This window comes from Zootoca vivipara, chromosome 5 (assembly GCF_965207765.1).
Source record: "Zootoca vivipara chromosome 5, rZooViv2.hap1.1, whole genome shotgun sequence".
NCBI classification, from domain to species: Eukaryota; Metazoa; Chordata; class Lepidosauria; order Squamata; family Lacertidae; genus Zootoca; species Zootoca vivipara.
This window is the reverse complement of record NC_142588.1, coordinates 28,818,807-28,833,781: the sequence shown is the minus strand read 5'-3', so window position 1 is coordinate 28,833,781 and position 14,975 is coordinate 28,818,807. Positions and strand designations below refer to the sequence as shown.

The 14,975-nt window shown below is 41.3% G+C and overlaps 1 protein-coding gene across 1 annotated transcript in view; it reads left to right on the top strand.

Moving 5' to 3' along the window:
• ASCC1 (activating signal cointegrator 1 complex subunit 1) overlaps positions 1–14,705 on the top strand; it is a 47,225-nt gene extending 32,520 nt beyond the window's left edge. Inside the window, exon 10 of the mRNA XM_035137633.3 lies at positions 14,283–14,705. Within this exon, the coding sequence (XP_034993524.1) occupies positions 14,283–14,399 (117 nt within the window). The 3' untranslated portion in view covers positions 14,400–14,705. The remainder of the gene's footprint in view (positions 1–14,282) is intronic.
• The last annotated feature ends 270 nt before the right edge of the window (positions 14,706–14,975 follow it).

Here is a 14,975-nt window from a genome sequence, read left to right as displayed (position 1 = left end):
AGCTTAACTTTCTTAATAATGACCCTCCCAGGCTACAGCCCCATCTCCACTAGTGCTGAACACTGAAAATCAGTTTGGTTATTTTCTTTAATTACAATATGAGAAAGAAGTGCGAAGGCATTGTTGAGTTTGTACAGGCCATATTGAGGGGGCTCTGGTTGCACGCTGTGTGACTTGGATAAACCCACAATCATATTCTTATAAAAGCTAGCTCCTGGATTCTCTTGTTTTGCCACACAAAATGAGAGACTAGTCCAGGAGTTCCCAAACTAAGGCCCGGGGGCCGGATGCAGCCCAATTGCTTTCTAAATCCCGCGGACAGTCTTGGAATCAGCATGTTTTTACATGAGTAGAATGTGTCCTTTTATTTAAAATGCATCTCTGGGTTATTTGTGGGGCATAGGAATTCGTTCATATTTTTTTCAAAATATAGTCCGGCCCCCCACAAGGTCTAAGGGACAGTGGACCGGCCCCTTGCTGAAAAAGTTTGCTAACCCCTGGACTAGTCTGTAAAGCCAAGGGTGGGGAATGGACTTAGTTCTTAAAGGCTTCCATAGAGTCTTATTGGGTAAAGTAAGCTAAGATGCAAACTGGGGCTGGATTGCAGGGGACTAGGAAAATCTACCTGGGCTCATGAGTGTATCCTGGTGCAGCTCATTGGCTATGAGTCAGTAGCTTCCCGTGACAAAGAAATGAATTGAAAGATGGTGTGTCAGTAGGGATGGGAGTGGAACATGTCTTGGTATTTCAGCTACTTGGGTCACTTGGTGCAGGAGTGGGTTCAGCTCTCATCCCAGCAGTGTCTCCACTTGCATCTTTTTATTTTAAAATGAGTAGCTGCTGTCTGGTCTTATAGGTAAAAGTACTGTACTTGGGTACACTGTTCTGGTAGGAACAAAGCCTGCTTCTTTCTTCCGAAATTAGGAGATCCAGTCTCAACTGACAACGTTGCATGCTAAATGTACACCAGTTGGAGAGACTTTTTTAGTCAAGCTGTTTATAAAGTTTCTAAATAAATAATATTATACTCACACCTGTGAGTCCCCGTAATATATATGCTCTCCTTCTACCCTTCATAATGACAGGCATTTCACAAGTAAATTAATAAAAGCAAGATGACTAGAACACACCACTGGCATGCTTCGTAAACACCAGAAGATAAAACTAAGAAGCTGATGACAGAAAACAAATATTCTATTTTTGGATAGAATATTCGGTTAAGAGTGGTTTTTTAATATTGCAGTGGCTAGGTAGAAAAATTGAAAGGAGAACTGGAAACACATAATGCCACTTTGCACATTGCAGAACATTGCATCTATTTCTGATCCCTGCATTATTAAAGGATTCTGATATACTAGAGAAAATTCAAGAACACACAATTAGAATGATGCTGTGGTAGGAGACCGCAGGGCTAAAGAGAGATTCAAAATCAACTTTTGCATTGTCTGGAGAAAGGAAGATTAAAGGGGCTGGATGACTGTATAAATACATTAATAGAAATCTAATATTTGAGGGAGAAAGGCTTTTTTACATCCTCTGAATATGGGCAATCCTTAAGCTAGTGATCTAAGAGAGAATATGAGAACAATCAGAAGAGTGACTGGGAAGAAAATTTATTTTGTTGGAGTAACTCAAATACAGAAAAGAAAAGAAAAGAAAAGGCAGCCCACTGGAGGAAAAATTCTAGGAAGAAGTGATTAAGACACTCAGTGGAAATGTAATATAGGGAATGTGTGATATTTTTGTATCTTTCCCTTTCCCTCATACTCCTTTCCATGGGCATTCCTTTCAATCTTAGGTTCTCTTCAATCAGCATAGCAGCAATTAGCTCTGCCTCTTTTCTAGTAGGTGAGTTGATTGATTTACAGTGGCCAGTAGATCAATGCATCAATGTATCTTACAAGACAGAAGCTTTATGGGAGAAAGTATGTGATTGATCTTGGACATTCTTTATCCACTTTATGTTAGACTTTCCAGAGTATGTGTGCAATTCCAAACACAGTTACAAGGCGATAAGTATCATTGAGCACAGTCTCACACCTATACAATCAAATTTCTCTATTGGGAGAGCTATCCATTTATTACAGCTCCTGCTTCCTGTTCTTTAACCAGTGCCTGATCCATAAGAGGACCTGTCCTCTTATCCCAGGCATAGGCAACCTTGGCTCTCCAGATGTTTTGGAACTACAACTCCCATGATCCTAGCTAACAGGGCCAGTGGTCAGGGATCATGGGAGTTGTAGTTCCAAAACATCTGGAAAGCCAAGATTGCCTATGCCTGTCTTATCCCATGACTGCCCGCTAACTCTATGCTCTCCCTTAAAACAAAGCACTCCAGTTTGCATTCCACAATATACTGGGAGTTGGGTATTGTTGTCATCTGTAAGTACTAACTTACTTGATTATTCTCTGCTACTGACCTTGAGTAACCTTTCCAAAAAGCATGGGAAAGATGCCAAGAGGCAAGCATATGTATAGAAAGAGATGTTCCAGTCTCAACCTCTAGGTTTATTTTAAGAGTAATTCAGATGTTTTTGCCTGAGAACAGACTTTTGGGGGACCTACTTGTGGCATATTAGTATGTATGAATCTTTGGTATAGCCCTAAGGAGGAAATAGATCTTGATCTAGAGACGAATGTCTAGATTCCTTACACTCAGTGTGAACATCTCAGTGTTCAATCCTTCCCTCAGCAAAACACAAACGGAGGGATGGGACACACAAATTGGTTGCCAAAGAATGTGATAGTTCTGCTTAAGGTAGTAGAAAGGGGTCATATAACAGTAAGATACTGCTTCACAGGAAGTAGCACTGCTACCAAGACAACAGGGTCTGCTGAAGGTGTGAATGGAATATTGTGACATGCCCAAGTTTTGCAATATGGAGAGACATAGCGGAATGCTTGCTTCTGTTTTGAGTAGTCTTTCTTTAGCTGCAAGGCTACTTGGGAAGCAACCAGTAAGGCCCATTTTGCAGCCTAACTACTTCTAAAGCCATCAATACCTCATTAACACATTAGACTCTCAGAGGCCTACATGGCTTCATTCAAAGTGCATTAAAGTTAATGGGGCATCACTAAAATGTGCCGGAGAGCTCTGTGCAGATGTATCTTTAATTCATTATTTTTCAGCAGGTGCCATTACTGCTTGCTTAACTCTCTTGTAACACTGATTAAAGGAGAGGGAACTCTGTATGTGCTTGTCTCTCTGTGCAGCTAGTTACCCAAGAGTATGATCTGTTACTAATTTGAGTGCGGTTCTGCGGGTGGGCGAGTAGTTTGTTAGCAGTGGGTATTGAAAATAATGGAGCATAAAATGCAGCAAATGTGGATATTTCCAGGTATTGTAATTAGGTCTTGTACCAAGAGTGACTCTATTGCATGATCATTTAAGTATAACAGGCCTTTGGCTAATTAAACAATCTATGGCCTTTTAAACTGTTTTAGGGAGGTATTGTTTTTGTTTGTTACTGTGGTATGTATTTTTGTATTTTTATATTGTAAACCACTCTGTGATGCTCGGATGAAGGGAAGAACAGTACAGCAGTCTCCCTCGGGAGGTGATGGACTCTCCTTCCTTGGAGATTTTCAAGCAGAGGTTCGATGGCCATCTGTCATGGAAGCTTTAGTTGAAATTCCGGCATTGCAGAGGTTGGACTAGATGAACTGTGGGGTCCCTTCCAACTCTACAATTCTATGATTCTATGAATTGCCTTCATAATTCAAACGCTATCTAATTTTGTTCTCAAATCTTGTGTTGTTTTTTTTAACCCTAGCATGAGACTTTTTAATAAGCTTCATTATATTAAAGTTCTTGTGGGAACAGTTAATCAAAATGAGAACTGAACAAAAAGAATATTGAGCTTGCTGATAAAACAGGCTTCTATAAATTGCTTGACATGTTAGTTTTGCAGAATAAGCCACAATGTTTGGGGAGCTTTAAAGGTGTTTTTATGGAATCCTAAGGAGACCCCATTAATGCTTTATAATCCTACATCTCCAGATCATAGCTCTTTAAAAGATTAATTCAATACAGAAGACATTTTTAAGAAAAGAATGGGAAGAGAAGTTGACTGGATAGACCACTTCATTCTTGAAGGCAGAGTCCTTCATAAGACCTTATCCAGATCAATAGTCTCCTCCAATGTTCATGGAAGACTTTTCATGCATGCTCGCATATGGAAGAACCACTGTCTTGTTATTTAGTGGAACAATCTGTTTGAGCCAAGCCAAATGCTGCAGTAGGAGGAAAAAATGTCGCTGGATAGCTAGCCTGTTGGATCAGGAGAAAAAAAAAACTGGTAGCCTCTTGAGGATGAAGCACAACCTATTCAAATAAAAGGCATTCTTATCACAGCATCATCCCAGTCAGCATTCTCAATGTGACAACCTGTCTTGCTCCAGAAGTGCAGGAGAAAGCTAGGATTTCCCAGCCTGGCCCTGGGAAGGCTTCTGTACCTTTTGTTTCATATAAGGGAGAATTTCGGCAAGTTTTGTAGTGACTGGAGATGCAATTGGACCCAGAAAAAACATACAAGATTGAGGGTGGGGGGGGGGAGAGAAAAGCTGAATGCAACAGATTCTTAGTAGTACACCAGATTTTAAAGAAAAAGAATAAAATACTCTTACAAATTATTCCTTTGGGATGATGACATTATTGGCTCCCTTTGCTATTCTAGGGAGACTATTCCTGAAATCTGTCAAGCTGTATTTTCAAGGTGGAAGGCCTTGATAAACCGGTAGGTTGTTTTGGAAGCCCTGCTATGGGAAGTAAGGAAAGAATGCCAGGCCTTCATTTTCTTCTTTTCATTTTGCCCCCCCCCCCCAATGCTTTTTGTGAAACTCTGCAGCACATCCTAATCACAAAGCACCTGTGCCATAGCAGAAGTTTGTGTTCTTCATCTGGCTAGCATGCCTTTAAAAAGCCATTAGAAAGGAGCAGCAGGCTCATTTTGACAGAAGGTAGCGTTCATTTCGCTCTGGAGCAGAAGGTAGGGTCTTTTGCTCTGGAGAAGCACCAGCCTACCTGCTCTTTCAATGGTTGTAGTGCTGGAAAGCTTCTAGGTGCCATTAAATGGTGTAAGGTAATTACTAGGGTTGCAAAGTCTGGAGCCGCACACAGTCGGATACATGCTTTTTGTGCAATACCTAAGTGTTATTGAAAACATATTTCAAATGTGGAATGAAAAAATCTGAATCAACTAATTAACCCTCTATATTTGTTCCTTCGTCGTGATGGTTAGTTGTACTGTATGCAAACTTCTGTCTCCTGAGCCAGTAAAAGATCTGACTCAAGAAGCGTATCTTAAGAATTCCACTGAATGTTTGCATCCCAGTTAATATGGTTGTCTTTTATCTTAGTTGGGTAGTCGCCACAACTTGCCGCCTGAAGCATGGGCGTAGCCAGGATTCATGTTAGGTGGGGTCAGGCTTTATGTTGGGGGGGGGCAGAACCTCAATTAGTTAAGTATTTTTATTGATTTTTATTGACGCCCATGACCTGAAGCAGGCTTTGCTTTGGAAATATAGCAAAGAGGCCCTTTTGTTAGAAATAGTTGAATGATCTTGGAACATAAATCACTGAAGTGCTGCAAGTTTGTGGTTCTTGTTACCTTATAGAGACGGAAATACATTTTTCATATTATTTTTCATCTGTGTAATGTGGGAATGGTCAGGCTCTTTTCTGAAGTGTGTTTGGAATGCTATTGATTAGATTCATATCTGATCATTTCAAAACTATAACAACATGCACTTTTAGACATTTTCTGGCCATTTTTAACCCTTTTTTATCATTAGTATTTTTATAATACAGTACTAATGTGCTGTTGGGGGGGGAGGTGGCAACAGGTTCATTAACTCATTGTTTTACTAAATGTTCATTGACTGTATGTGGATGTCTTATTCCTTCCTGTTTCCTGTTTGGTGAAGCATTGCAATCTGGATCACCTGTGCAAATCAGTGTGTGCGCGAGAGAGAAAGCAAGCATGATGATGTGTAGAGGATCTTACCTTAAGGCTGGATTTAGGTGATTTTTAGATTCCTTCCACCTTCATGCCTTCTAGGAACTAAAATATCAGATTCATTCCATGTCGCAACGGAGGTTCATTAACAAGAGTTGTGTGGGACAGATGGCCAAAGCATACTGCGTCCATAGTTCCCATCTGCGTGCTAGCCAACTGAGATCCATTCCACATATTCATGAACTGTGAAATTCACTCCATTTATATCAATCAGTCTCCTTTGTTCTATCAATCACTTTGATTTATTTCCTACCTCTACAAGCATTCCCCCCCCCCTTTCTTTCTCCCACAGTATCAATACCTGCCATCTCAGGATAGCATGTGTTTCTAAATCCATGTGGTTCCCAGAGGACTGCAGTAGAGGTTCTTTATTTATACTTGCAGTCTCCTCTTTGGTTTTAAACCAATCTTCTCCTTGTCAGAGACCTTGTAGTAGATACTCATTTCTGCCAAAAAAAGACTGAACAAGAGCTGCAGGCCAATACAACAAACATTGTCTTCTTTGATAAATTATCGTATGCTTGATGGGTGAGCTACTTACAGCTTATTTCCCTCTAGCTTGTGCTGGTATTAAGGTTCTGATTTAGTCAAAGTCTGAAAGATTATAATAATTTGCACTTTAAGTAATATTTTCCACAAAGACAGGCTATAAAGAGCATGGGTTTAACTAGATAGTTCTTCTAAGCCATGGGACCAATTTATTTCCAATTTAGGTCATTTTATACTTGTTTAGGGTAGGATTATTAATTTTTTTGTGGATAATTTCAAGAGAAGCTGTCTGAGGGCTTGGTACTCTCCTGTATTTTGTGATTCAGGCTAGGCACTTGAGTAGATAAAAGTTTGTGAAGCCAAGGGCTCCAGAATGCCTGTTATAAAGTGTATACTGTATTTAGTGGTTGTCACTGAAAATTTCAAAGTCTCCAGGTAGAAAACTAGGGAGAGTTATGATACGTCAGACAAGAACTGAGCAAAGTTACTTTCTAATATTATCTGCATGATAGATGCAGAGCATGTATTGCTCTTTAAGACTGTAGTCAAATAATGTAATCCTGAGTGTAATCCCAAACTCTCTACCAGTCTGTACCTGTTTGAATGTAGCTGAAGTCAAGCCTTCCCACTTCTTCATCATTGCAGCTGAGAGCGAATTAATATGTGTACAGTATGGTGAATTTGCCCCATTTTAAGCATACACTTGGAATCATAGAGTTGGAAGAGACCACAAGGGCCATCCAGTCCAACCCCCTGCCAAGCAGGAAACACCATCAAAGCATTCTTGACATATGGCTGTCAAGCCTCTGCTTAAAGACCTCAAAGAAGGAGACTCCACCACACTCCTTGGCAGCAAATTCCACTGCCGAACAGCTCTTACTGTCAGGAAGTTCTTCCTAATGTTTAGGTGGAATCTTCTTTCTTGTAGTTTGAATCCATTGCTCCGAGTCCACTTCTCTGGAGCAGCAGAAAACAACCTTTCTCCCTCCTCTATATGACATCCTTTTATATATTTGAACATGGCTATCATATCACCCCTTAACCTTCTCTTCTCCAGGCTAAACATACCCAGCTTCCTAAGCCGTTCCTCATAAGGCATCGTTTCCAGGCCTGGCTTTGACCAATTTGGTTGCTCTCCTCTGGACACATTTGTGGGGGAGAGAGATGGTAGGCGACCTCTTTCCCTGCTAAAAATGGAGTCGTGAACTTCGCTGCTCCGAAATAAGTGTGAATTTTGTCTTCAGAGAGGAGTGGACGTGGAAACAATCCCAATGGAATCCTTTGGTAGGGATTTTTTATCTCCTCTGGGGAAAACTGGGTGCTGCAGATGTGATAAAGGAAAAGGCAGTCACCACAAACATTTCCTGTTGATGGAGTGCCCTTAGAACTCCATCCTTGGAGTGCCCTTAGAACTCCATCCTTGGAGTTAAGCTGAGATAATCATATGTTTAGGTCCTTTTCTGTGGGCGGGTCAGGATGGGACCAGTTTAGGCAGCTTGGCTTGCCTGAGAAGGAAACTGAGGGGGTGGGTATGGGTGTGTCGTCTCTGCTCCACCAGCACCAGAAGTCTGACTATGTCCCTGGTTGCTCTTACTGTATATCCTATCTGACCTTGTATCCAAGGCTAAGAACTATCAACCTCAGGGGTATATTTAGATTTGGGGCTGATACCACACAACGTAGCTGCTTTGTATCACCTGCAACAGGAGTCAGCAAACTTTTTCAGCAGCGGGCCGGTCCACTGTCGCTCAGACCTTGTGGGGGGCTGGACTATATTTTGAAAAAAATATATGAATGAATTCCTATACCCTACAAATAACCCAGAGATGCATTTTAAATAAAAGGACACATTCTACTCATGTAAAAACATGTTGATTCCCGGACAGTCCGTGGGCCAGATTTAGAAGGCAATTGGGCCGCATCCGGCCCCCGGGCCTTAGTTTGGGAACCCCTGACCTACAAGGCATCTGATTCCTTTAACAGCTCTTTCCCCCCCCCATCTTCTGATGCTTAAAACATTCTTCCCTTCAGGCTGAGTCCTTAGCCTCCCACAAGGTGGCTGGGAGTATCTGGTTATGTCAATAAACTGTACGGGCGGCTAAGGACCTGTTATTTCTCTTGCCAGCCTACTTGTGCGGATTCACAAAGGACAGTTTTGTACCATTAATCTCCTTATCCTTAGGCGGTGCGTTATATCAGGGGTGGCCAACTTCCAAGAGACAGCGATCTACTCACAGAGTTAAAAACTGGAAGTGATCTACCCTCCTTTTTGGGGTTCAGGTCAAAGTTGTTGAGCTTTTTTTTTTAAGAAGGAAAGCCCTGTTTTGTTGTTGAGCTTCTGTAGGGAAGAAAGCGATTGTGAGCTTTTTTATTTGGAAGGAAAGCCCTGTTTTTTGTGGTTCAGGTCATTTTAGGGGTGCAGGGCAAAGATGTTGAGCTTTTTTTAGGGCAGCCAAAGTTTTCTAGCTTCTTTGGGGGGAGCCACTGATCTACCGGTAATCTACCACAGACGTCCAGTGATCTACCGGTAGATCACGATCTACCTGTTGGACATGCCTGCTTTATATGGTTGATATTTTTCAGTGAATGGATTCCCTACAGACTGACTGCACGTGTGTATTCATTTCCGGGTGAATGTGTGCGTCTCATCCTCTGATACTGCTTCTCTTTGTTGGTAGATTTTTAACGGCAGAGCATTGCAGTGAGTTGTTCCCATGGTATTGAAGTATTGAAATTCTCTGCAGAACTGCTAGGTTTTCCTTTCCTTTCCTTTTTTAATTAATTCCAAATGGTCCTTTTGGCCTTGCCACTTGAGGCAAGAGCAAAGCTTTTGGAACTGATCAATACCTGTGACAGTAACAGTGAAATCCAGGCCAGGCTGCCCAAAGCGCAGAGCAGAGAGATTACGTGAAGGAGGTTTTAAATACAGTCCCTCTGCTTCCCCTTCCTCTCTTCTGGCTGTATTTGTCATCCTGCTGCCCAGCACCTTTTCAGCCAAATCTATTAATGTTTCTCATGCTTGCTGTGTTCATGACAGGTGATTTAAAAGCAGTAGTTTGTGCTGGCATGTCCAGGTTTTCATAAATGGAGCTGCAGTGCTGCTCTGCTGGTAGCCTGGTGTATATTAGCCCTGTGATTGATTGTAGCTATTCCCAGGTTTGGAAACAGAAGTGGTGCATCGCATTTTGGGGGAAAGTAGCCGAAAGGAAACTGCAGGAACCGAGCAGACGAAAAAGGGGGTGTTTCACTCATTCTGCCCAAAGCAAAATATACCGAGCACGTTTATGGAAGCCTCACTTTAAAGTATTCTTAAAACTATAGTTAAAATATATTTGAAAATTTTAATTTTATTAATCCTGTTTATAACCCACACAAGACCATGGGTTCAGGGTGGCCTACAGCAGTTTCATCTCTGTCTTCAAAAGGCCTACAATCATAAGTAAAGTTTGGGTGGCTTGAGAATACAAAGGAGGGCAAACGAAAGATCATCCAGTTTGCTAACGTTTTTACTTGCTGGGTCCCTTTACCTTTACTAACTCCCCTTAATCTGAAATAATGTAAGCAAAACCAGGACAGGTGTGGCACCTTTCGAAAACTAATTGATTATGTCATAGGTTTCCATGGCCCAGAGTCAACTTCATCGGATGTGAAGTAGAAGGCGGCTCTATTAAACCTAAGCTCAGGGGGCAGGGTGACGGGACCCCTTTTTCAAAGCAAGAAATTAACATTGCAATATCAGAGACCTTTTGCTACCATCTGTGCTCTCAAGAGCCTCTTTCCTAGCTGTGCTTTGAGAGGGACCTTATGCCCTTTGGACTACGCTATTGCCCTCATCTGCCTACTCTTGGTCTCCAGCGGCTGCAGTCACTTGAGGCCTGAGGGAATAAAGTGAGGTAATAAAAGTAGGAGGCTTGATGTGAAAGCGGGAAGAGAAAAGGCTATGACTGTTCCTTAAATATTGCACTATGCTCATGATTAATGTACAGCTAGTACCTTTCCAGAAAAATCAATTGTTCTAGTAAAGTTCACTGTGGGAAAGTGCTATTTTCTGTCCCTTTTTTAAAAAACATGTTGAAGTAGCACCCCACTTTGGGAACAGGTGGCTATTTTAAATAAGTGTATCCTTTTTGTTGTTGTTGTCTTACCGGTGCATTATTGCCGCAAGCCACATGTTTCCCCTTACCCTTTCTTGAGCGATAGGGCTGCTGTGGGGCTTTTTAGTTTAGACAAAAGGTGACATGATAGAAGTTTATAAAATCATAGCATGGCATGGAGGAAGTGGATCATAATATTAGAAATTGCAGGCACCAGTGAAGCTTAGTGAAACTAGGGAATTCAGTTCCACATGAGGCAGTGATGGCTACCAACTTGGATGGCTTTGAAAGAGGGTTTGACAGATTCATGGACGATAGGACTTTCAGTAGTTACTACGGTAGCCACAATGGCTATTTCCTGTCTCCATTGTCAAAGGCAATATGCTTCTGAATACCAGTTGCTGGAAACCACGAGGGGGGGGATGCTCTTGCACTTAGTTTCTCTCTCTCTCTCTCTCTCTGTGTGTGTGTGTGTGTGTGCACAAAGTGTGTTTGTTTGTGTGTGTATGTGTGTATACATATATACAGTGCTTTTTTCTAGAAAAATAGGTGCTGGTACTCAACATGAAGTTGTTACAGTAAGTGCTACACTTTTTAACAACAAAAAGAGGTGCCGGTACTGCGTATTCTTGAGTACCCCTTGAAAAGAGTGTGTGTGCATGAGCTTATTTTCAAATAAAAACTGCCTATATGGTAAGAGAGAGCTTGCTTTTGTTATCTCAAATAGATACTTGCAATATCCTGTATATGCATTTTGCTTCCTGTGCTAGCTTGTCTTGAGGCACATAATCCCCTTAGAAGTTAAAGCTTCAACATTCCGCCCCTGCCACTGCAAATAAATACTTCAATATTCCTCACTTTCAAAACATCTTCAGGCTCACAAACAATCTGACAGTAACAATTTCCTGTTGTGTAGGCAGTGCAGGGAGCATCCTGTTTGCTGAGTAAGCAAAAAGGTAGGATTATGAGGACATGTGGGAGCTACTTATTGAAAATATATGGAAAATAAAAAACAGGTGTAGTCTTAAAATCCCACTTCTGGCCACTGAACTCAAAGCCTATGCCCTGTCAAAATTGCTGTAGTCTTCAAAAAATATTCTCTTAATATTGTGCTCTGTCAAACTGGATTTTAATTTAAAAACAAACCCCCAACACACACCATTATTAGTTCTTATATATGAGAAATGTATATCTTGATTGCAGAAACATAAGATTTTGGAGCCTCATTATAGATTCATGTTTATAATTGCATAGGGCTTTTCAATTCTCCTTTTTTACCCTGTGCTTTAAACATGAAATCAAAACTTATTTTTTAAAGTTTTCGATAAAACGTATTCTTGCTAGGCTTAACAAGAAGTGATAAAAGGATAAGTCTCATTATCCAAATATTGATTTTCCTAGAATCTTGATTATTTCAAAGTAATTTTTGGCCTCCTCCTGTGTAGTTGGTTGCATGTCCTTTTTAAAACGTAACTCCACTTCCAGCAGTTGTTGTGGCAATCTTATAGCAATTCAGGTTTTCAGGACCAGCTCCCAGAGCAAAGGCGGAGGACACTGAGGACCACAATCCCTTCTTGGCATGCTTCAAGGGGCCACATGCCAATGTTGGGCGGGGCCAGAACCAAAATAGTGTGTAGCAACAAATCTAAATTCTACTCTTTACGCACTAGGTGACTTTCTACACTGACACTCAACTCTGTCCTCCATCCAGGCAACCAGAAAAAGAGTCAAGGAGGGGCCAAAGTAGGGACAGTGGGGTTTATTGCAATTCTTATTTGCTACTTTGTTCTCTAAAGTTCTTGGGTGGAAGAAGTATCTGAAAATAAAAGCTAGATTTATAGTTTAAGAACCTTTGGTTTGTTTCCAAGACTCCATACTTAGAGACTCAAGATTTTGAAATTCCTTCTGCCTACCACCCTATTAGATCACGTAATGTATTCTGCCCATCCAACCAGATCAATTTAAGTCCCTGTCTTTGCTTCTGCCCATCCCCATCCATATATTTGCAGCGAGACTGACAGTACAGCAGGGGGGCCAGTCAGTTGCAGCTTGCCTTGAAGTGTCTTCATCTTTGAGCAGTACAGTACTGTACTGTATATGTCTCTCCCTCAAGCTCCCCTAGCAAAGTCTTATGGTGTCAGATGCCCCACCCACTTGAGCAAATCCTGATTTACATAAGAGGGTCATGGAACATAAAATAAATGGCCAACATCAGTGAAGAAGTGGTTTAAGATAAACCGTACCAGGGAGAGTTCAGTACATTTCTGGAAAGAAGTGAAATATATTACATTATGCCTGCCAAGTAAATTTTTGAATTTCAGTGCTTTCACACAGAAGAATCAATGCATTGTCAGCTCGGGGTGAGCAGGGCTTAATGAAGCTGTAGATTTTTTCAAAGCCCTTGGGAGTCTTTAATGGCCAGAAGAGTTGTATGTGCCCATGTTGAGCTGAGGTCTGTAGGGACAGATATAAAATGCAGAAGAAGTCAGATAGAGTGTGGGTTTTTAAGGCCTCCATGATGGGGGAGCTAAGCTACTCAGCCCTTGTTGACCCTTGGCACAGCAGCATTAAACCGAATTTGAAATTAGTGTATATGTTGAAAAGGTTTTCCATAGGCATTTTAAGGCAGAGCAATTTCCTGCTTCTTAATGGAATGGAGAAAAGCACTTGAATGTGATGTTTCTTCAAAGCAATATTACTGGCTTCCCTTTGTAATATATTCTGATGTAATTTCATCTGTCTCCTGTATAGTGTTAATCACGGGAGCAGCTTTCTCCTGAACTAGGTTGCAGGAGTGGTGTGTGTGTGTGTGTGTGTTTTAAGTGCCCTTGAAAGACTTCATTGAAGGAATTGGGTCAAAGAGCCTTTTGTTCCGGTTCACTCTTCTTATCTTGGAACAAAAGCACCGAGGGTGTCTCCTTTCAGAATGCAGTTTGATAACCTGCATTAATTAAATGAACTCAGTTTATTTATTATGGACGTTACAAAGTAGCTCTCACCAAAGAAAGCCTCGTTTAACCTAGTTCATGAACTACTGGCAATGACCATTTTGCGTGGGGCTGTTGTTTCTCCACCCCACATTCCACGCTCTATTACGCCCCAGCCCACCCCTGTTCTGCCTTCTTCCAGTTCCAAAAGGACCTGCACATCGGCAATCACATGTCAATTAGATGCACCTAAAATGGTCACCGCCTGTATTATATCCAGGCCTAACTGAAGAATGAAGACTAAGGGTTAAACTATAATTACACCTCTTCCTTCCATATCTTCTGTGATACCACTATATACCAACAAAGAGAGGCAGTAACATCTTTTATGAAATTTACTGGGAACTTGGTCATTGAGCTCATATTGGGTGATGAAGGAGCAGCGCTCACATTCCAATCTGTGGGGAGCCCAGGGAAGCAAGCAAAAGTTTGTCTGAAGGGCTGATTCCACTTTGATGTTTCCCTTTGTGTTTTACTGAGGCAAGTGTAAACAAGGATTGTGAAATGTCAGGAACAGAGATGGCCAACTGTTGGGCCAGAGGCCAGATACAATCTGTGATGCTATTATATCTGGCTTCTTACTGTCCTACAAAAAAATCAAAGTTTTTCAAAAATATTGTTTGTAGTTTCACTCATAAGAAATATGACCACTCGCTTCTAGGGATCTTTCATGGTTTCCATCTCGTTTCTTTCAGCTCTTTGAGAACTTCTGCTTCGGAGAAGTGCAGCTGAATTCAGTTTACCTCTCTCAGAGATTCTCCACAGATAGCTCTGGTTACTATGCAACATCTGGGCAGTTAAATTTCTCCTGAAGTAGAGACCAATGCCCCAACAGAATCACATCAGAACTGCACGAAGAAGAAGAAGAAGAAGAAGAAGAAGAAGAAGAAGAAGAAGAAGAAGAAGAAGAAGAAGAAGAAGAAGAATTAAATGGATCCTGTTGATGGGCCAGGATCATTCTGTCCTCCTAAATTTTCAGTGAAAACAATTACTTGTTCAAATAAGATATTTTGGTTGGTTGGTTCTTTTATTGAAGAATAGGTGCTGGTTACAGATGAAATAATACCTTCTGCGTGTAACAGGCTTTCAGTTAGTTGTAAATAAATTAATCAAGGTTACCAATCCTTTTTTTTACTAGCTTACCTTTGAACACATAGCTAATGGTAGTTATTACTCATGGATTGCCCTAAGAATCGATGGTTTCAGTTTACAAAAGCTCCCATCTTCAGTTGCCTAGAAGGGGTTCTTACTGCATGTCCGGGTGGGCTGCAAGTAACTCTTTTCATCTCTGAAATGGTCACTGTAATTCAGAGAGCACAATCGATGCAAAGCGACATTTTTTCCGTACGAGGGGCCAGCTTTTACCACGTGGACAACACCCTGGATGA